The sequence below is a fragment of the Alosa pseudoharengus genome, unplaced genomic scaffold, assembly GCF_046254945.1.
Source record: "Alosa pseudoharengus isolate Yale_2024_CS ecotype anadromous, Long Island Sound unplaced genomic scaffold, YU_APseudo_1.1 YU_APseudo_1.1_scf_7, whole genome shotgun sequence".
Taxonomy (NCBI): domain Eukaryota; kingdom Metazoa; phylum Chordata; class Actinopteri; order Clupeiformes; family Clupeidae; genus Alosa; species Alosa pseudoharengus.
This window is the reverse complement of record NW_027468859.1, coordinates 29,329,732-29,353,933: the sequence shown is the minus strand read 5'-3', so window position 1 is coordinate 29,353,933 and position 24,202 is coordinate 29,329,732. Positions and strand designations below refer to the sequence as shown.

At 45.1% G+C, this 24,202-nt stretch overlaps 1 protein-coding gene across 1 annotated transcript in view; it reads right to left on the bottom strand.

Annotated features, from left to right (window-relative positions):
• The window catches only part of ppp2r5a (protein phosphatase 2, regulatory subunit B', alpha isoform), a 70,738-nt gene that overhangs the window by 13,071 nt on the left and 33,465 nt on the right, over positions 1-24,202 (bottom strand). The window contains exons 3-4 of the mRNA XM_076273254.1: positions 12,327-12,428; positions 12,006-12,098 (exon numbers count right to left, since the gene is read on the bottom strand). Of these exons, the coding sequence (XP_076129369.1) occupies positions 12,006-12,098; positions 12,327-12,428 (195 nt within the window). The remainder of the gene's footprint in view (positions 1-12,005; positions 12,099-12,326; positions 12,429-24,202) is intronic.

Genomic DNA, 24,202 nt, shown 5'->3' with positions numbered 1-24,202 from the left:
ACACACACACACACACACACACACACACACACACTAATAATAAGCCATTTGTAGACCTGACATAGTATTTTCCCTGAAACTCTTTGAAAACCATGAAGTGAAAGAAGGGAATTATTTTTTATTCTAATTCAAATTAATTAATCAACCCAAATAGATTACAGAGTTAGTCAACAAGGGTCTGTTCACCCACACACACACACACACACACACACACTCCCTCTCTCCTTATTTCTCTGTTCACTTGCGCTGTGTGTCACACTCTGTGTGTGTTTGTGTGTGTGAGAGAGAAAGAGCAAGCAAGAGAGAGAGAGAGACAGTGAGAGAGAAAGTGTGTGTGTGTGTGTTTGTTGGTTGGCAGCTATCAAATCCCATTTTCTTCTGGCCTGCGCGCTTATGTAACAGTCTGGAAACAGACACAAGGACAGAAGCCCTGTCACCACAGTGACATGCATGCCAACCACGAGGCACAGAGATAGGGGTGCAGTGTGCTTACTGCAGGAGAGAGAGAGAGAGAGAGAGAGAGAGAGAGAGAAAGAGATGGGGGGGGGGGTTAATGTGTGTCTGTGTGTGTGTGTGTGTGAGTTGGAGGGAGTTGGTGGCCATAACAGTGAGTTAATGCCGGTATGAAAGTACAAATGGCAAGACAGTAAAAAAGTAAACATGACTCACATCAAATACAATCATATCTTCCAACCATTGCACATCACATCCAACACACACACACACACACACATCCCCATGTTTCAAGTTTTCTCGTTATAGTTTACGATATACACATAATATAGATAGTGTGTATGTGCATACATGGCCTGTGGCTCCCATAGCCACCTCAGGGTGCATTTAACAAGGTTAAACACATGCAAGGGCAAAGGTACACATACACACACACACACAAACAAAGCCTGTTGGTCAGGACCAAACAGGATGCAGCTGGGATCAATGGCCTGACCCTGCTATTTAAATGAAATGGGGTGTGTGTGTGGGGTTGTGGGCTCCTGCAGCTGATGTTGTTTTCCCTTTCCACCGATAAACAGTCTGAGCAGCTCTCCAGCTCTCACTACACACACACACACACACACACACACACACACACACACACACACACACACACACACACACACACACACACACACACACACACACACACACACAGAGAGAGAGAGAGAGAGAAAGACCAACACAAACTCCTGATAAAAACTCCTACTGCATGTCACCACCCAGAAATGTCCCCTACCTACCTGCCTGCCTGCCTGCCACCCCACACTGCCCAGCCCCTCCCCTCCCAGTCTATATAAGTATCGTATAAGTATAGCATACGTATATTATACTCTTTTGATCCCGTGAGGGAAATTTGGTCTCTGCATTTATCGTAATCCGTGAATTAGTGAAACACACTCAGCACACAGTGAACACACAGTGAGGTGAAACACACACTAACCCGGAGCAGTGAGCTGCCTGCTACAGCGGCGCTCGGGGAGCAGTGAGGGGTTAGGTGCCTTGCTCAAGGGCACGTCAGCCGTGGATGTGGGTATGGGAGAGCAGTGCTCAACCACTTCCCCCGCACACATTTTTCCTACTGCTCGGGGATCGAACTGGCAACCCTTCGGTTACAAGCCCGAAGCCCTAACCAGTAGGTCATTGCTGCCCCAAACACAGTCCACAGGGGGACCAGGGAGCTGCTGCTCCACAGATGCCTCCTCCAATGCCAGCTGTGGTAGGCTGGTAGGCTACATCCATGCCAACCATGCAGCCTGCACCCCGCTCATCCATGCCACATTGGAGCCGCGTTTAGACCTCTCGGCAGGTAGAGAACGGCACTGGCATTCACCAAGTGAAGGTCAGTGGTGCTAAGACTCCTAGCACTGAGCTCCTAAGAAGGACGCCAAGTTAATTAAGACATAAACAACGACTGAAGGAGGTCTCCTCTCCTAAAAGCTGCAACCATTTAGTATGCATGTGTCAGCATATTAGTGTCCATGTCAACAGAACCACCTGGGTGAAGAGGGTCCTTTGGCTAGCTTGGCCCGTTTGTCTGGTTTCCAGGTGGTGCTTTTACTTTGTATGGTCACTTTATTCAGGCTGTTGTTCTGGGATTCATTCAAATGGAGTGGGCTGAACAAAGACCTGTGGTCCTCTCTGTGGCCACTTCTTCTTCAGAGAGAGAGAGAGCTAAAATTATACTCCACAGCAAAACAGACAGGCCCTCGTGTCCTTTGTGTTCTGTGCGTGTGTGTTTGTGTGTGTGTGTGTGTGTGTGTGTGTGTGCCCTTGTGCATGTGTTTGTCGTATCTTTGAAATCGTCTACAAAGAACCCACACATTTTGTGATCAGAGAGAGAGAGAGAGAGAGAGAGAGAGAGAGAGAGAGAGAGAGAGAGAGAGAGAGAGAGAGAGAGAGAGAGAGAGAGCAAGCCGTTAGCGTTAGCCTCTTAATCACATGATTATCTATTTCATTCCAAATATGCTACCCTCTAACAGATCAAACTTATCTTTGTACTTGTGCCCTAATGTGTATGTGTGTGTGTGTGTGTATAAATGTCTGTGTGTGTGTGTGTTCATCTGTGATAACATGTCTATGTACGTGAGACCAGCAGGAAGTCTGTTGTGTGGTTGCACAGTCCACATCCTCAGCGGATCCACTCCAGAGGTCAAGACCCTGCCCCTTCCTCTCCACCGAGCCTCTTATCCTCTTACTGCACCAACTAAACGCTCCCACCACCCAAACACTGGTCATCTCCCCAAGCCTCTCTCTTCCTGTCCGAGCCAGCCGCTGTCTTTGTCCTTTTTTCAAACAGATATTTTTCTGTCCTTCGCTCCGGTTTATGTTTCTCTTCTGTTTCCCTCTCTCTCTCTCTCCTCTCTCTCTCAACTTTTCTCATGGCATGTAATGCGTTTACATTCTCGTGGATAAGAGGGCAATCCCTCATGTATACATATGAGTCTATACATGTTTCTATGTCTCTCTGGGCACTCTCTCTCTCTTCTCTCTCTCTCTTTCTCTCTTCTCTCTCTCTGGGTTAAAAATACCCGGTCTGCATGGGAACTGGAGTGCTGGGGGGACAGACAGGCTGTGGTAGATGGGAGCCCTGGGCCTCTCTGGGGAGGGCCATGCCGTGGGCTGGTCCCCAGTCCCCCTGGAGCTGACCTCCCCTTGGCCCAGAACCTGGACGTAAACACGTCTACCACGACGGCATCCACAGAGACCCTCCTTACCCACCTCCTACTGGTGGCTAACTTACTGTCAAGTTGGTGGCTAACTTACATGTCAAGTTGTTTGGAATAGCAGAGAGAGAGAGACCAGGGCCCAGTTTTACGAAAGCATCGCAAGCCTAAGTAGTTTGTAGAGTCCCTCTTACAAACGTCTTCAGATTTTCAGACCGTTTCCAAAAAACCATCGTTGCTGAAGAACATCATGAAACGTAGATCGAGTGATCCGGAGTAGTTGTAGATGGCTAGCAGCTTAACAGAAACTCCTCACCGAGGTCACCAGCAGGACATACAGGGAAATTACAATCTAAGTATATAATGATCATTCCCCCATTCTTTATTATCCTCCTTGGCCCAGAACCAGGAAGGAAACATTTCTACCACAACGGCATCCACAGAGACTTTCCTTACTTACCCACCTCCTACCGGTGGCCAACTCTTAACTGGTTTCATGTCAAGTTGTTTTGGAAAGGGAGAGAGAGATAGTGAGAGAGAGATAGAGAGAGAGAGAGAGAGAGATGGAATCCTGTTCCATATGAATATGGTATGGCAATGAATATGGTGAACAGTCCTATTCCCTCAGCAATGGAGGTCATGGTCAGAAGCAAAACAAACAAACAAACAAACAAACAAATGACCAAAAAAGCCCTTCTGTGGAAAAGCCCGCAGCACATGGTAGGATCAGGACACACGTGGAGGATTAGGTTGTGTAGTGAAACTGTGGCACTCAACCATCCCACGAATGATTACTGAATCTTGTTTTAAAGTACATCCCATCGGGTCATCACTAATTTTATTCCAAAATCATGATGTTGATGTTCTTGTGCCAGTGCGTTCTCCAAGGAACGTCTTACCAGTCTGTCCTCACCAAAACCTTGCCATTTATGGCCTAACGCGGAGCCATGAAATAGCATTTAAAACGAGTTTAATTTGTGGGCAGCACTGAGAAGGTCAACTATGTGAGGAGAGCCAATACTCCAGGGTTTAGATGGCTAAGGCTCGCACAAGTGATGTGCAGCCGGACAGAACGAACACACACACACACTCCCTCCCACATGACCTGGTTGATGGCTTTTTATGCACACACCCAAACATGTAGGATGTCCTTCAGTCGTTGTTTAGGTCTTCCTTAACTTGGCGTCCTTCTTAGGAGCTCAGTGCTAGGAGTCTTAGCACCACTGACCTTCACTTGGTGGATGCCAGTTAGTAAGTATATAAGTATAGTATAAGTATATATACTCTTTTGATCACGTGAGGGAAATTTGGTCTCTGCATTTATCCCAATCCGTGAATTAGTGAAACACACTCAGCACACAGTGAACACAGAGTGAGGTGAAACACACACTAATCCCGACGCAGTGAGCTGCCTGCTACAGCGGCGCTCGGGGAGCAGTGAGGGGTTAGGTGCCTCAAGGGCACTTCAGCCGTGGATGTGGGCATGGGAGAGCAGTGCTCAACCACTTCCCCGCCCACATTTTTTCCTACTGCTCGGGGATCGAACCGGCAACCCTTCGGTTACAAGCCCGAAGCCCTAACCAGTAGTTCATGGCTGCCCCCCAATGCCGCTCTCTACCTGCCGAGAGGTCTAAACGCGGCTCCAATGTGGCATGGATGAGTGGGGAGGCTGTATGGTTGGCATGGATGTAGCCTACCAGCCTACCACAGCTGGCATTGGAGGAGGCATCTGTGGAGCAGCAACTCCCTGGTCCCCCTGTGGACTGGGGCTGAGGGAGGGGAGGGGAGGGGCTGGGCAGTGTGGGGTGGCCGGCAGGCAGGCAGGTAGGGTGACATGCAGTAGGAGTTTTTATCAGGAATTGGTGATGGTCGGTCTCTCTCTCTCTCTCTCTCTCTCTGTGTGTGTGTGTGTGTGTGTGTGTGTGTGTGTAGTGAGAGCTGGAGAGCTGCTCAGACTGTTTTGGTGGAAAGGGAAAACAACATCAGCTGCAGGAGCCCACAACCCCACACACACACACACAAATCCCATAAGTGAACACAAATACTGGTTAGCCAGAGTGACCACACTGAGGTTTAGGCTGACCCATGCACATACACACTTATTCTGGGAGAAATGATCAACTGTAGCAGAGAGACAGACACAGACAGAGAGCAAGATATAGATTAGGATTACTATTGCATAAGGTTAGTAGAGGACCACGACCACCCCTTTCACTCAGCCAAGTCCACTAAAGCAATCAGGCTCATGACAACTAGCACTAGTTTGGGTGTTGGAACAGCAAACAGGCTTGTTTTATGATGCACTGTTTGCAATCCCATATCTTGACGACGCTGCAAACTGCGAGGCTGACTATGAATCATCATTACTGGAGATGACGATGCCTAAGTGAGCTCCCGCAGAGAGGAAGGAGAGCGAGATGGAGAGACAGGATCTGTTTGCTTTTCATTTTTATTTCAGTTTCCAAGGGTTTTATGTGGGGGGACAACAGGGCAAGATGACTGTGCTCTTGCCATGCACGTTGATCATGCCAAACCCACCGCTGTCACACAGCCTAAGACTACAAATGTGATGCGGAGCTGGGGATGTGTTAGTGGATAGTTCCATACTGCATGAGAGGGTGTGCTGTGTGGGGCTTCTGTGTGTGTGTGTGCATGCGTGTGTGTGTGTGTGTGTGTGTGTGTGCGTGTGTGTCTGTGTGTGCATGCGTGTGTGTGTGTGTCTTGTGTGTGTGTACATGCGTGTGTGTGTGTGTGTGTGTGCATGTGCATGCGTGTGTGTGTGTGTGTGTCTTGTGTGTGTGTACATGCATGTGTGTGTGTGTGTGTGTGTGTGTGTGTGTGTGTGTGCATGTGCATGCGTGTGTGTGTGTGTGTCTTGTGTGTGTGTACATGCATGTGTGTGTGTGTGTGTGTGTGTGTGTGTGTGTGTGTGTGTGTCTGTGCGCTCACAGGAAGCGAAATATGCTGAGAGAGTGATACTGCGCGGAGGAGCATGCCTGTGGTCACTGCGACGACTTGATACTTAACTATGACGGGCCGCCCTTCCTTCCGATGCACACTTTCACACGCACAGACAAACAAAACCCAGACACAGACACGCGTACTGTACAGCTACTTCCAGTGTGTGCATCAGCATCAAGAAGCCTATAGAATGGCCCACATGTAACAATCAGAGGAAGATGGATACTAAGTGGTTAAGACTACATTTATAGGGCGAGGGGGTAGAATGCATTTATAGTGTTTCTGAACAGCCCAGGCAGAGTGGTAGTTTCCTCTATCCCCATCTCACGCTCTCCCTCTCTCTCTTTCACACACACACACACACACACACACACTCACACACACACTGCAAACACACACAGAGAGGCTGGTGTATTGTCTGCTATCTGGCCCTGGGGTGCTTGTTGTTAACACAGGCTCTGCTGCTCTTGTAAAGAGTGACTGAGCTGAGAGACGCAAAACGGTGGAGAGCACTTACACTCCTGTACACAACCCGCCACTGTTGTCCCTCACGTTGCCACGGAAACGGCCAAACAACGGCACCTCGGAAAGCCTCCCACTGCCACCACATTATCCAGAGGGGAAAGAAGGACATGCGAGGAAAAAGTGGAAGGAAGCTAAGGTCTCTCTCTCTCTCTCTCGCTCTCTCTAGTGTTTTAAGGTGGTTTTGATCCATGCAATGGTTCAATAAAGGGGTTTTAAAAGGCAAAAGTCTCTCTCTCTCTCTCTCTCTTTTTTCATTTTGAATCGTTTTCTCTTTCTTTTTTCTCTCCACCCTTTCACTCCCTCTCTCCACCATGACCTCACTTCCTCTCTGAACCGCAGTCATCTGCACTTTCTCTTTAGTTCAGTCACGAATAAGTCTCCGTCCCTCCACTAACCCACTTGTCTCTCTTAACTCCTGACACACCCACACACACACACACACACAGAGAGAGAGAGGCAGTTCCTCATGCGCTGTAAACAGTGCTATTTAAAGATGGGGTCGCTCTGATCGCTCGCATCATGGAAAGTGCCGGAGCCTCGAAGCTTTGGCCATTGGAGCCAACATTCTGAGAGCCACCCCTCTCCCCTGGGGTCAGCTCAGGAGCATTGCTCAGGAGCAAGCGTCACATCAGGAGATGCCCCCCCACCCCCTGTGAACCTGGACTGGGGACTGTCACAAGTGTGTGTGCTTGTCTCATGCACTCAGATATGACACAAACACACATACATGTGTGTGTACCTGTGTGCACATGCACACGCACACACACACACACACACACACACACACACACACACGAGAGCAAAACAAGGTTGTTCCAAGAGACAGGAAACCACAATGCTATCTACATCTCATGTGTGACATGCAATTCATCTGCAATTTCAAAGCCTTTTCACCACAGGAGACTTTCTGGCTTATGCAACATCATTTTGGCCATATATATAACAACAGGAAACCAATAGCGTACATCTGTTAATGCACTCTGTGACAGACTATAGCAGTTTTTAGATAGAGATTGCGCAAAATTCACAGGGAGAAGAGACGTCTTTATGCCGCTGTTCTGATCGCATTATCGGTCTAAAAATGAGGTGAAAAACTGTCGCCTTGATGTGTGTTCACATACAAGCCGGCATGTTGAGGCAGGAGGCAGGGCCAAATAGCAAAATGAAGCGTGACGTGCCACTTTGGGCAACGCATGGGAACAATCGTTGCCCCGGTCATACCTGGGCATGATTTTGAAAACAACAATATCTCTGACATGCATCAGTTTAGCTGGGGATTTTGCCCATAACTAATTTTGGCCCCACCACTTTTGACAACTGAAAATAAAATGTGATACAATGAACAGAAAGCCTCTTCAGTGTGCTTAATCGCAATGGAGCCTGTTAATCAAATGAATACATGAAAATAATGTTGCTATTCCCTGAAGACATGGAAGATTTAGACTATATAGCTAAGTTCTGTTGACTATTCATCATCTTTTCTAGTGGATGCCAGAAATCGGTAAGAGTTCATTGTCATTACGTTTAGCTGTGTTTGCTTGTTTGCATAGCATGGTGCTAGTTTGTTTGTTAAATAGGGACATTAAGCTAATGATCCTAGATGTTATGTGACTAACAGTACAGTAGTTGAAGTGTGCAGGGTTTTTGTGCCATTATAACTTGGCATATGAATGGGTGTTAAGATGTTAATATTTTGCTTGATATGAAACTAGGCTATAAATCTTGAGCAAAGTCCAGCATAGAACGCGAAGCTGCATTCCTGATGCTTGGAATGCTGCAAGAGTATGAATACTTCAGAGCTATGTATCTGTTGTCAGATGTCAGTTGTCATTTTAGCTTGTTAGTTTGGCTGTACACGATCCCAGTAACCTTTGAACCCTTTAACAGGGCTCCAGAACAACTTATTTCACTAGGAGCACAGTGGCCCCAACTGAAAATTTTAGGGGCGCAACCAGAAAATGTAGGGGCACACACCGTAAATTAACATGCTAACCAAATATTCACACTACTAATTTCTACTCATTTAAACTGTATTACTAATAAACTTTGGATGGATGCAGAAATTACAATGTGCCATTTCAAATTTAGAGTCACATTTTATTGTGCACTTTTGAAGCTCTGATTTACAGCCTCATTGACGCGCCACTTCTACATTTAACGTGTAAAAAAAGAAAAGAAGGCAAAATTACTGGTCGCACAAACTCTCAAATTTTGGTCGCAAAATGCAACCATTTGGTCACAGGCTGGAGCCCTGTTTGGGCTGAACAGCACAGAACAGGCAGAAATGTGAGAGGTAATGTGATGATGTAAAATCTTGCTAGGACAGTCGACACTCATGGGAGTTCATGCTTTGTTTTATCGCTGGATTTTAGGATATATGGCATTCAATTGTATTACTGTACGACCTACAGTCAACTCTAGTAGACATATGACTGGAAGCTTTGTGGATTTAACGATTGTCGTAATGTGCTGTCAGCTATTGCTGCTTTGATCAGTCAGATTTTAAATCTCCCGGTGGTGGGTTGGACATATGTAGGGTCATCAAAACGCCCGCCCAGATTCCCCCATTCCGCCTGGATGCTTTTACACTCCTGACTGAAGCAAATGTTTCGCCTCTGTTACTATCCTCTTTGTTGGTAAAATTGGCAGGCCACATCGACGCCCCGGTGTATCTAAAAACGGCAAGCGTTCTGGCAAAAAGGCCATATATCGCGGCAAATCCGGCAGTGTAAAAAACGTCTTACGCAACAGGCAGCATTCTGTTGTTTCTCGTTGGTGGAACGCACTGCCAGTTCCTACAAGGGCAGGGACATCCCTCTCCATTTTCAGAAAACTCCTGAACATCCAGCTCTTCAGAGAACATCTCCTCTCATAGCACTACTTACAACTAATCTTGCTGATCCTAGCACTTACCTCCTGTCTTGAACTGACACTCAACTGTTTAAAAACCGCACTCACTGATGCACTTATTCTTACTGTACTCTACCTTTTTTAAATTGTCCTAAAATGGTTGAGAGAATTGTTGAGAGAATTGCTTTAAAACTTAAACTGTTACCATGTTGTTAGTCGCTTTGGTTAAAAATGTGTCAGCCAAATGTAATGTAATGTAATGTAATGTAAAAGGGAGGTGATGATGGTGAAAGGTTTCCAGGTTGTGAAAACCAACTGGCTGTGCTAGTAAACATTTTCTGGATGAAAGAGCTGTTGGGCCAGCGACGTTGGACTGTGACATCGTCCTGTGACATTGTCCTGAACTCTAGTGCAAGCGTGTGTGTGTGTGTGTGTGTGTGTGTGTGTGTGTGTGAACCTGTGTTTGACCCCTTATCTTGCATTAGACTTTAAAATACAGAAAACACGTTTGTTGTTCAGGTGAAGTAGGAAAGTGGAAGAAATCAAAGGGAAAAGTTTTTCCATCCCCTCAAATGGACCGCTGTGGTTTGGGGAGGCAGGTCAGTTTTGTTTCAAGCAAATTATGCATTGGCACAGCTGCACTGTTTGATGTATATTTGTGGAGACCCTGTTGATTTCATGTTTTTTTGTTTTGTTTTGTTTTTTGAAAAAGAGACTGAAAATAGGCAGAGTTAGCCTGTCGTTATCGTCAACCTCAGGGCAGAATAAATCTACACTAATCAAAGCATACATTAAAAAAAAAACACACACACACACACACACACACACACACACACACACACCTTCTATTTCTGTCTGTGAACCAGTGACCTTTTGGTGTCTCACATGAAGACCACCGACCGCAGATGAAAGTGCAGAACCGGGGACTTCACCTGTAGCCTACAACAAGACAGCCGCTCAAGGCACAGAAGGACTATCGTTTCCTCCACTGTCTCTGAATGACTGCCAGACTGATATCACTCAACTGACATTTATTGGTGACAACCATGTCAGATTACAGTGTTTTAAAGGTGCAGTCCACAACTGTAATCCCATATATATTCTGTCAAATTCAGTGAATGGTTCCATACAGTTTATTAGCGGTGTTCCAGTACCAGGGTTCAGATGCACACAGTCCTGGCTCTGTACATTTCTGGCTCAGATCGACGTACATACCAGTGTTTCCCACAGAATTGAATTATATTTATGGTGGTTGGTGACTGGGGGGGTAGTAGTTGAACAAATTTGCGCAACGTGCTTATGATGCTAACCGAATTTAATCACGATTTAGCCAGTCATCTTCTATGGCAACAATAATCCTTGCAGGATTTGTAATGTTTAATTTAAACGTGCATGCAGGTTTGTTGAGGGACAGAGACACAAGGAGAGGCTGCACAAAGGTGCACATGGCTCTACAATGATAGGATTTCAACCAATTTAAGTAGTACAACATAGAAAATCATTGTGTGGTGGGGTCAATGTTGATATTGTGGTGGGCCGCCACAAATAAGTCAATGTATGGGAAACACTGCATACACACTATTCCAGCCAAACACAATGTTCCTTCAGATTGAAGCATGAAAGAATGGGGTCTAATTTGATTCGCTGTTGAGTTTGAATATCCTTTCATCAGAGTCACAGGCTGTACCTTTGAAGTGACTGCAGTGGGAACACTTCCAGGAAAACAGCGCTGACAGTCATGGGCAAACATGACACCTGTGAGACTGTTTGTGTGTCCATGGGACAGATGTTTCATCAGCCTCGGAGAGGTTGTGAAAGTCCATTTGCACCACCACAGGGAGGAAGTGGATTGTGATATGTGTTGCTGTTTATTTTGGCTTTGTATGTGTGGTCAATTTAACGCACACGCCAATTTCTGTTCCTCATATTACCCAATTTCGATCATTGCTTTTCCCCTATTGTCTCTAGCAGTCACTCTCTCCTTCACTCTCTCTGTCATTCTGCCTCTCCCCCTCTCTCTCTCTCTCTCATCTCATCATCTCACCTCTGTCTCCATTATTTTACACACCTCATCATTATTTCCCCCTCTCTCTGGCTTCCTCAATCTTTCTCCATCTTGGTCACCAAAACTCTTTACGTGTGAAAAGAAGCATTATTAAGTCTTGGTCTCATTCAAAAACCCTGCAAACACCATTAACCACCCAGAAGGCACCGATAAACTCATTAACTAGCATCTTTTGGTGTTGTTGTTGATGTTGTGCTTTTCTTACATTTTCAACATGAACCACTGAACCAGTACATGGTGCATATAGCCTGGGTGGCTATTGGGAATGACCGGGTGTGCTTATCGTTCCTTTACAAGATATTTCATCACAATTAATTTGCAGACGGTACCAAAGGTAGTTGCTCATCAACAAAAAATAAACCTGAATATCTGAATGGCAAGACTTAAGTCTTAAGTCTCTTCAGTGTCGGGCTTGAGAGCTAACAGAAGGGGGGACTGCTTACCTGCAGCACAAACTTCTGGTCGATGTACCTCTTGGCGATGGTGGGCTGGAAGTCAGGGTTCTCCAGGAACCTCAGCATGAACTCATACACCAGCTGCAGACAAACAGGAAGTGACATGTTAGCCAGACATTTCTGGACACTTGAATGACCTAATAGCTTTGTTGAACTTTGTTATAAATGTAAGAAATATACTTTTATATATAATTTTAAATAAAACATGCATGGCTTATTTACATTTTCATCGGTCACACGTAAGCTTTGGATAAAAGTATATAACCAATATGTCTTTCACCACTGATTCAAAATGGCAGGGGGGCTAACCTGTATATGAGGCCAGGAGGCCTCAAGGGTGGGTTCATCCTCCTCTGGGTCAAAGTCTGGGTTGTCACTGGGCGGAAGAGTCCGGAAAATATTGGTGCAGATCTGCGTACATGGGGAGAAAAAAGGAAAGAATAAAACAAATGTTGCACTTCAGTGGAGCAGACGGGCAAATGACTGGCCAGGAGAGAGTGCCTGCCCACAGAGCACGAGCCTCTGGAACACTCTTCCTCAGGATGCCCGGAGAAGAAAGGAAAAAAGAGAGGGGGAAAAAAGAGGGGGAAAACAGAAAGAAAGACTAAAAAAAAAACAAAAAAAAATTGTTTCTGGCCTGCTGCACAGGACCACAGTCATCCAGCAAATGAGAATGATTTAAAGACGGGATTAAAAAAGAACAGAGGAAGAGAACAGAGGCACGTTTATGTAATGCGCTCAGCCACTAAAACATCACAGACAGAAATAAACACGGGCTGGAACAGAAGGCCACTTTTCCACCTCTCTTTATGACACAGGGACTCTGTTAATAAAAGGAATTTGTGTGCGTAAAAATGGAAAAAAGGGAATTTTCTGGTTGGTCCATCTGTTACTGCTGTTGTGTATGTCGAGCCAAGCCTCTAGTGATGTTTTTCCAACTCCAACAACCACCTCGACTCCATCCTTAAACCCCACAACCTCCATCCCCATCCCCCGGCAATCTTCTAGATTTAGCAAATAAAAAGATCAAGATATGCACCAGGTTTTATTGCGCATCGAGGCTAATTATCCCTAGCGAGAAAGGGGGGGGGGGTACTGGTTTCAAAAGCATCTGGACGAACACTACTGGATAATTACACTCGAGCCTGGGCATTCTCTGACCCGGAACCCCGCGGGGGGAAACACAATTGCAGCATTCTGCTTGCCAAACATTTCCGTCAAGCTTACAAATGCCAGTGTGAGTGCGTGCGTGCGTGTATATATATATACAGTGTAGTGTGTAATGTGTTGGGTTTTCCTTCAAGGATGAGAAGTTACCCTGATCCTTTGACATCCAGTGGTCGGTACGACCCAATGAGGTGTACATTATGATGTCCAGTACATTGGATCAGGCGAAAACCTGTTAAAACCCAAACATGTCAAACTTGGGAGAAGATCTGCACTTGTAAAAGGAACACACAGAGAAAATCCTAAGAGTGGCATGACACATCCAAGCTCCTCAAAATGGGAACCATAAAGCACTGCCACAGACACGCCATCAAATCCGTCCAGCATAACAAACATTGGTAGTTCTTCTCATGCAAGACGACCACAAACAGGCCCTGCAACAGTGGGAGAAGAAGACCCCCATCATAGTGAGATCAGCCACTGTTTATTGAAACACGCTCTCTGCTGTGGTCCCCTCACATCACTTAAGTCACCAGAGGAAGTGAAAGTTCACATCGTACCACCGAATGTGAAAACCACATCAAATGGCCTTGAGAAAGAAGTCGTTGAGGCTAATAATAGTACAGGATATTTATACACAAATTACTCATTTCTAAAATAAGATTACGCTAGGCTGTCTCATATGAAAACTGAAGAATTTCAATTAATTTTATATTGACCATTAGTCTTCCATAATGTTGCATGTTGGAGCAAGCAGTTTAGGACAAAGCAGAAAGAGTGAACAGTGTAGCTAGTCCAATGGAAACTGGCACCAGGAGGCTAAGAATTAGCATACCACTAAGAACCGTGCTGGTAATGAAGGCTATTTTCCTTGTACAAGTGTTGGCTACTAGTGAGGTAACTGAGGTAGAAACTGACAGCATGGCAGTCCTCACTCTGAGGACTGAGGAGAAGAAAGAGGACCAAAAGAGGACCAAAAGAGGACCAAGCCATCCCACTGGAGGCAGGGACAATGTCTTCTCTGCTGCTCTCATTGCTCCTCGTTCCCTTGCCAACCTCACCCCCCCCCCCTCCATTTCCTCTGGGTTTTTCCTCAGACGTGTTCGTTTCTGGTTCTCTATTTTTAGTGTCTGAAATCTGTCGAAGTGGAGCCTCGTCGTGAGCCCGCTGATGGCACGACTACTGTTGCGCCCCCGCCACCCCCCCCCACCCCATCCAGCACCTGGCTGCGACGATCAACCGACGGCACAACTGCATACTCTCTGCAGGCAAGTGGCAGAATCAACCAGTCGTTGGGTAGTCATGGCAACATCCCCACAGACTGAACACGAATTCCTGTAGTTTTGGCAACACCAGGGCAGATTCAAATCAGCCCACGTAGTTGTCATAGCACCTCTACTGCACCACGTCCCACACAACACAAGGTGAAGCAGTCTCGAGCTTTGACAAAACCTTCACAGGATCTTGTAGTCACTGTTGTCATGGCAACTATATAAAACACCCATCACTTGATAAAAGATCCCTCTATGATCATTGCACTGATCATGCACATCACAGTGCTGAATGGCATCCATTTCAAAAGGGACCCCTAAAAAAGTAGGAAGCTCTAAACACAGGAGTGGGACCCTTATGAACCATCTATACTATCCTACACCTACAGTATGATTCATCCAGCATTCACTACACCTACATGCCATGAGCAAGCTCTCAGCACTGGGATAACGATGTTGCTATTCAACCCGCCTTCCATCCAACACGGTGCTGCTACAGTCATTTATCTCTACATTCACCTAATTAGCGTACGCTTTCATTCAAAGACACTTAAAGCAGAGGGGATATGTGTATTCTACCAGTTTGTTTTCTCTCTGGAGAACCAAATCCTCGAGTATAACGTTGCTCTAGGTAAGATATACAATTCATAATCAATCTTTCTAGATAAGGTATACACAAGGTCACATATCAAACACATGTCATAGTCATGGTCAATTCAGCATTAACTAGGTATCTCACAACACAATGTAATCATGATTCTTGCATCACAAGTTGATTCAAGATCGATTCTTTGATGAATTGCAATCTGAGATTGATTGCAACTCCTTTGTAATATTATAACTGTTAGAACTACAGAGGATTAGAATTTTAGCAGATTTACATATACCTGCACTGAAGTCACCAACAAACAAAAATGTCAAAGGCTTTATTTCATAAACAACATGTAAACAAACAAACAAACAAACAAACAACTCCATTGATTCATTGCATCTGGAGATGGATTTTTATCAGGTCACCAGTCTCCAGAAAGTTACTAAGACTCTCCTAAAGAGTGTGAGGTGTGAAGCGTGAGGCGTGAGAGTGGAGTCTCAAGTCTGGTGTCCTTCAGAGATTACGGCCAGTGACTCATGCAGAGAGAGGCATGATGGGATTGATTATAAAGATCTTAGATCCACAGCAGGGGAGCGAGGGCGTCCTGCACACACTAAGCTCCTCGCACAGACACCTACAATCCCCACATCTCACACACACACACATGCACATATACATATACCCCCCACACACACACACACACACACACACACACACACACACACACAGTATAGTGCAGTATAACGCTTGGCAAGTGGGTTTCACTGCAATAAAGTGGTTTTGATGTTTTTGTTTATGTCCTCGAGGACCAACTGGGCGAGAGCAAGTCCGCAGCCATGCCACAGGCTCAATCCCAAAAAAACACAAAAACATTTTGCTGTACAGTAAGTGTGTAACTTTACTGTAGTGTGTAGTGATGGGCAAATGAAGCTTTGGTGAACCACTGAACCACAGCAGTGTGAACCTAGCGACACTAGCTGAAAAGCAAAAAGATGGCCGCCACACATACATTTTTCAACATAAAAGTCCTTAGCAAACCAATATGTTTGGTTACATATACTGGTTTGGGTAAGGACTTTTATGTTGAAAAATCTACATGTGGCAGCCATATTGGATTTTTTCATTAGTGTTGCTAGCTTCACACTGCTGTGGTTTAGTGGTTCACCAAAGCTTCATTTGCCCATTACTAGTAGTGGGTGTTGCCTTGGATAAAAACAGCTAACTAAATTACTAAATGTAATACATATGTAATGTGTGAACACTGCCATCCTCTGAAGGAAGTGTTGCCCAGAGCAAGACTGCAAAGACATACTGTATGTGAGCTGAACAGCTACCTACACGTCTGTGCAGATCGAATCAGTATGTACGGAAAAAAACGACTTTCCTTATATGATAAGATTGGGGGGAAAAAAAACTGACAAGCATGGATTTGGCACATTCACATCACACCTCATGTTTCGAAGACACTCAAAAATCACGCCACATCTGCCTCAACTATTATTATTTTGACACAACAATTAGCATCCATCAGCGATGCACACTGGGTATCAGTCATGGAGTCTACTATGCAGGAGACAGGAGTAGCGCCAGTGGCACCTCAACACAATAACAGTCTTAAGCCTCCCAGCCTGCAGCGCGGTGACAGCATCTCACTCCACAACTGGGCCCCATAGTGTGCCGTGGGAGCGCCAATTAAAGCCCATCACTCAGCGGGCGAGGGGGCCCAGAGAGCTCATTAGAGAACCAGCCTCCCGCTCCTCCCTGGCACAGCCGAGCAGAGCGGGGGTGGAGAGAGGGGGGGGGGGGGCAGTGGTGGGGTGGGGAGGAGAGGAGCTGGACACCCAGTGCCCACGAGGAGCTCCAGGGCAAGCCTCCGCTCCACTGGCACCGGCTGTGCCAAGAGAGGAGCTGGCAGCTGGAGGCCGGACATGGTAAAAGTAATATGACACAGGCGGCTGGCTGTGGTGTGTGCGCATGTGTGTGTGTGTGTGTGTGTGTGTGTGTGATGTGTAATAATGAGATAAGTATTATTGAAGCTGTAGTGAGTGAGGGGGGGGGGGGGGGGGGGGTGCAAGTTACAACAAATGCTTGATATCATTGTTTGACATTTGAGAGAGATACTGAGAGAGAGGATGGCCAAAGGGTTGTGTCAACGCGTGTGTGTGTGAGAGAGAGAGAAAGAGTGTGCCATAGTGTGTGTGTGTGTGTGTGTGTGTGTGTGAATGAGTGAGTGAGTGAGAGAGAGAGAGAGAAAATGAAAGACAGAGGTATACAAGAAAAGGAAAAAAACATGAATGACAGAGAGAGAGAGAGAGAGAGAGAGAGAGAGAGAGAGAGAGAGAGAGAGAGAGAGAGAGAGAATTAGAGGCTTGACCCACAAACCACACCTAATAGCTTAAGGCAGAGTGATCACACATTCTACACAACATTACACCTCATAATTACAGACTCACTTAAGCGCAGAAAACACTCCCACCCGTCGTCAGTCACACTACATCATCTACACATCCACAGAGCTGCCCCATTTTAGACATTGCTTCGAACAGCAGCTCTCTTGACCAATAGGGGTTAACGAGTAAGGACCTACTCAACTAAGGCAACCAATTTTATCCAAGATCTGAACATCACCTGCATTGTAACTGCACTACTACTGCATCAATAGCTTGTAATGTGAGCCACAGTACCCTGACAAGCCTGTACAGACTGATGCAAACTTTGCCTGAGTGGCAGCTGCGGCCTCCTGACATTCTATTTGGATTATGAGGCCAGTCGAAAGAGCCAATTTCATGGGTGAGAACAGACACATTACAGGATATAACATCTAGTCCATTGGCGCACACCCCCTCCACATAACAACACACACACAAACAAACACACACACACTCAGGGATTTACCTGCTGCACTCAAGAACACAGACCCACACGTGCAAGAACACAAATAAACATGCTAATTTACACACACACACACACACACACACACACACACACACACACACACACACACACAATCCGGGCTAAGCTCATTAGATACCTCGGACATCCTGCCACAGATATGGGATAGGAACGGTGGTGACACCCTCCTGACAACAAAGCCTTTTATCTGTCACTGCAGCACCCAAAGGTGTTCAAGGACAGGCGTGTATGTTCGTGTGTGTGTGAATGTGGGTGTGAATGTGTGTGTGTGTGTGTGTGTGTGTGTGTGTGTGTATGTGTGAAAGTCTGTCTAGAAGTCTGTCTACAAGTCTGTCTAGAAGACAGGTCAGACATAGTCATCCCTGCCTGTTAAACTGTGACCAGCAGAAACCTAGCATCCGTTAAGTTTCTAGGGTGAAATCAGGTCAGTCACCCATGACCCCCGCCCCCAATCAGGAATGACGCAAGTGCAGTCGAACACTTGGCCCAGGCGAGGGGGTCACTTGGGGTTGAGTGGAATGCACTGGTTTTAGGACGTCATGGAAACAAGGCAACTGAGAGAGCCCAAAGGGAGGCTAGAGAGGGAGTTCTGACGGAACTGCTACTCTGAGTCTAACCCTGGGTCTAACGTTTCACCAATAGTGACATTTCACTAGGGCTGAACGATTTATTGCATTTGCGATAATATCGCGATATGATGAAACACGATTTTCAAACCGCAAAGGCTGCGATTTGTAATATGTGACGTCACCAAAACGCATTATACTTGCGCTTGCCGACGCGCCAATGACTCTTCTCACTGACCACTGAAGAAGCAAAAAACGTAAACAAGAGGACCAGCTAACAGTGTCAAGAAAGGTCTGATCAGTAGAGCTACTTTGGTTAAAAATAAACCTCTAAATTACCTTTTGCTCGAACCTACCATGTCCCTGGTTCTACTTCATAATTCCCCAGTGCTGCTACTCTGGCTGGTAACTTCGTTCACTTGTCCAGCTGACGATTAAAACTCCACGACTGTTTAGGCTGCACAGCAGCCATTCACCTGTGCAGTGGGGACTTTGTTTACTGGAGTACAGTGACAGTGGGGGCATTTGCGATATCCAAGGGGGTTGGCCGCACAAACATTTCATCTCACAGGTAATGAATTGATGCATAATGTTATCCGCAAGTTGTTGACACAGCTAACCACCAAAGACCCAGCTGTTCTAACATTAGCTTACCAGCTAAGGCTCTAGGCTACATACATGCTGATAACTTTGCCTGTTTAAAGAGTTTTGTCTCCGCGATTGGCTTTGTTTGATATGAACAAACTAGTTAATTTGCATGGATGCGTATTGCGCTGCGGTGTTGATGATGCTAACCTTTCGTCATTCGGTCATTCGGCCGCATTTATTTGCGCTACAACAATCTACAGTAGTTTGTTCCGATTCACGTGCAAGTAGCCTACAGAGGAAAGGAGCGGGTCTGTGTGTGTGCGTGCGCGCGCGCGCGAGTATGGAGAGCACAGGACAAGGAGAAGCCGTGTCAGTGCCACTACATGTAGACCTATTTGTTAACTAACGAAAGAAGGTCATATCTACATGAAATAGAATCATTAAATGTTTACAAGGCTGGAAGTTCAACAAATATAGGTCTACTAATGTGATTAAAGTAGTTAAATAAAAAATATTTTATCATAAATCCTATTCAATGACCTAATGCCATCATAACATAGGCCTGGGCTCCAGGAAAGAACAGTTTATGTTTAACTTATCTAATTTTGTGTTGGTCATACTATAGAATAATATATTGCTTGTCTTTGTTGAATAAGACAGAAGATAAAGAGCTTAAAAATAATCGCATATCGCATCGCAATCGCAATATTGGTGAGAAAAATCGCAATTAGATTTTTTTCCAAAATCGTTCACCCCTACATTTCACAATGATTCAGTTGCCTTGTTTTATTAGAGGGCAAATGAATGGAAAGGCAAGGTGACTGGCATTGTGAATTTTAAAAGAATACTCTGTGGATAAGCATCTGTTTAACAGGGTTCATCTGAATTTACATAGCACTTTAGCTTATTGAACTATACATAGATAGATATCAAGCATTATGAGTGTGAGGAACTTAAACAAGAGACTGGGAAAACAAACTTAAACAAGAGACCGGTCTCTACCCTACTGCAGCTCCAAATAGCCTTTCAGTGTGTGTTTATTTGTGTGTGTGTGTGTGTGTGTATTAGTGCTGTCAGTTAAACGCCTTATTATCAGTGTTAACGCAAACCCATTTTAACGGCGTCAATTTTTTTTATCGCGAGAACGTTCGTTTTGGCCTAGGAAACTTTGTAGTTTTTTTCACATGCTGTTGCAACAACTAGTAACGTTAGAAAAACTACACCACCACACTGGATCTACTGTAGCTTGACCGGAAACAAAACAAGGGGCACGCCGCACACACTTGTTTGGGCTTGCGATCTGGCCAAAGGGTAGTAGGCTATTAATCGCGTGCCGCCAAAGATTTTTTATTTTACACTGTCGTTTGTTCTGTTAGTCCTATCAACAATCCTCTTTGGCTGCTACTATTAAGACCCTTTGATGCACCGTTTCTTGTCCTCAAACACAGACACTTCCTAGCAAAGATTCTAAGAACTTTGCTTCCTAGTAGGCTTCTGCCTAGTCCTCCTCCTGTAGGCATGGAGATAATAAACACTACCGCAGTTCTGAAGGCCCGGTCGGCTGAATGGTGTTTCTAAGTGCTGTGGACACCGATGCCGACATGAGTGTGGTGCGATCTGCTTTCGACATTCCATTAGATTCCGTTTTTTCTCAATACAACTCCGCACATCAGCATCGCACTTTGCCGCCGTGTAAATCACGATTCAGTTCTATTTGCTCGCGCCGCTCCACTAAAATCCATTATCCAGTGTTTGCCAGTTAAAACTTTGGCGCTGATGCGTGTGACGGTGCACCAAATAAAATGCACTCATGTTGTCGCTGGTGTCGGCATGGAATTAAAATATCACCGAAGCACTTCAAGTTTAAGCTTTAATCTAAACATTGTTTACACACAGTGTTAGGCTATTTCTGTTTGTTATGCACTGAAATGTGTTCTAAGCCTAGGCTACATTTTGCACACTGCATATTTCTCAATATGAAAAGTTCCTTATTTTCAACTGAACTCAAAGATAATGAATATAGGCTATATGGAGTATTTTTCTGTTTATTATGACTTCTGCTGTAGCATTTATTTCAGGTTATATCAGCTATATTTCTGAAGAATACATTGTTTTGCCTCAGGTCTAGTGCACATCTTTTGAAATAATAAAATAGACCTACTGTACGTCTTAAAGTTCAGTTAATAAAGTAACTTGCTTTGCTTTCATTTGAATCCCAATCAAGATACACTGGCAATAATTGCTTTATATTGTTAATATGGACTTAGGGAAAGTTCAGAAATGCAAAATAATAGAATTTTAATCATGTGATAATATATGTGATTAATCGTGATTAACTATAGAAATTCAGCGATTAATTGCGATTAAAAAATGTAATCGTTTGACAGCCCTAGTATATATGTATATGTGTGTGTGTGTGTGTGTGTGTGTGTGTGTGTGTGTGTGTTTGTGTGTGTGTGTGTGTGTGCATGGCCATGCAATCACACACTAACAATGAGTCAGTCTTTAGCAGACCGGGCTTAATTACACAACTCAGTGTGTCATCACTCTGTTCTAAACAGCAATGTCAAACAGACAGTGACAGAAGTGAGCAAGAGAAAGACAAGGGAACAAAGGAGGGAGGGGGGAGGGAGGGAGAGCTCTAATGGAATTGATGCAGTCAATACTGTAAATGAAATGAACTGATGGAGCCAACAGGGTTTGTCAAGGACAGCTCTTGTGTGTGTGTGTGTGTGTGTGTGTGTGTGTGTGTGTGTGTGTGTGTGTGTGTGTGTGTAGGCAAGTAAAAATCTCTATACATATATAAGGAGCAGGGGATGAGTGAATGCTTTGAATGTCACAGCAGCCGGGTGGGAAGCGAGAACGAATTGGCCATCACGACGCCCTCGGCCTCACGACAACATTACACCTACACCCCCTCCCTCACACACACACACGCACACATTTCTGAGAAATCACAGCACTCATAGACACCTCATCAGCACCTACGTGAAGTAAATAGATCAAGATCAGCTTCCCTTTGAGTGCCACTCACTCTCTTGACAGACAGTCAACATCACTGAACCTGGCTTTTTATGCATTCATTTCTCTCAGTTAGCCTTTTTCTATCGACAGAGACCCAGCTCGAACCAACATTTGAACCGTTCGGAGCATTTCGACCAAACAAAAAACAGTTCAGAGCATGGCACCTTGGTTCGGAGCTTGAACCAGAAAATGGCTGGTTTTCCTGCGAACCGGAGTGAGCGTATCACTTTACCGTTCAGAGGGGAGAAGGCTTAAACCATGTGTTTTTCTTCCTTATCAACTGTTGCCATGAGTAAACAAAACTAGTCAACTAGCACTAGACTGCAGACGTTAACTAGCATTTTACACAGCTAATTTCTGCGATTTTTACAGGACAACTGTCATATCATTCTCCCCTTCATGCATCTCATTAACTTTTGTTTTGCATGCAACACCCATTGTTGATGACGCACCCTGGGTTGGTTCAAAACTGGTGGAAATGCGGGCTGGTTCACTAGATAGCACCAAAGAATTCTGAACAGAACCGGGTCAAGAACGGGTTTGCTGTTTGCTCTGAAAACCGCCTTCAGAGGTTCAGAATACAGAGATGGACAATATTCTGGTACCCTGGAAGTACTTTCTGAATTTATATTAATGTGTGGAATAATTTGACAAAATCAAAAAGCACTCCATGGGAGGTTTGTGAAGGCATCAGAAGGACCAGGCATAGCAGTTTCTGACAGTCCACTGCTGTAGGACTTCACTTTTCTGTCCTCCTCCTCCATCTTGTTTGCAGAGCCTTATTTGACTTAAAACAGGAAGTGACCACATGAGAGCCAGCTCTTGCACAGATGAAAGCCTCAGCATCTGTGGTGGGATGGGCCTAAGATGTGCTGCTGACTAGGACCTGGGACGCCAAGATGAGCTATTTTTGTGCTCAATGAGTTATCAGACAAACAGCCAGCCAGCTAGAGGTCAGAGTCAAGAGGATGATTACCAACCAAAAGAGTTGCCATCATCATCCTAATCTTCATCATCATCTACCCCACCTACCCCAACCCCATCACTCTAATTTCAATTCCCGACAGAAATTCCATAGTGTGACTCACGGCAACCGTTACCACGGCAGCGCCACGCTGAGTGATGAGTCACACCGTGCCTGCGGTCTTTTCCTCCTCCTCCTCGTCTTCCTCCTGTTGCTGCAGTAACTGAAGGCTTCCCCTTGTTCCTATTTACTCTAGATCAACATCAGCAGGAGGTATAGGGGGGAGGGGGTGATAAGGAGGACCACTAATGCAATGCTCCACACGACCAATGAAACATGGGGCGGTGGTAGCGTAGTGTTTAACCCTTAGAACCCTAAGCTGTTTTTAGGGCATTTTCACTACCTTTATTCATAAGGATTTATTCTGGTCATTGTAAGTGCCACACACATATATTATATATTGTTTTTTTCAGGAGAGTTTAGGCTATTCAGATCTGCCATCATTTCATGTATTAATACTAGCATTGATTTTATTTAGATTTTTAAAGAATTAAAATATAAAAAGTGTATTATAAAAATTCTTATATTTCGACATGTATCTCACCACAGCAAGCTCACAGCTCTACATGCATTTCATGTGTGTGTAGGGCAGACTGTCCTGAATCGGGCAATATAATTGCCATGTTGGAGGGATACTCTGGGGCTGAGCAATTTACAGAAATATTTGCTGTGTGATTTACGGAAATAAATGCCATTTTTTATTTAGTGATGAAAAATGACCTTTCTGCGCTCCATATCTGTGACACGAACTGATCTGACCTGACTTGACCCGAGGTTGCGTGTTAGCCTGCGTGCCTGTGTGTATGCGGTCATAATAATTCTCAACTCTTTACTGCATTGCCATGAACAAAGTAAAGGCCAAAAAGGTGTTTATTTGTTGAAATTGGGATGCAATGTGAGCCTTGAATTGGATGCCATGCAGGAATTTGCTAGGATCTCAAAACCGGAATATGAACATGCTTTGCCATAGAGAAACACATGATAGCATTGGATTATAAACATGCTTTGCCACAAGAACAGACAAAAACGTGGGGTAAGTC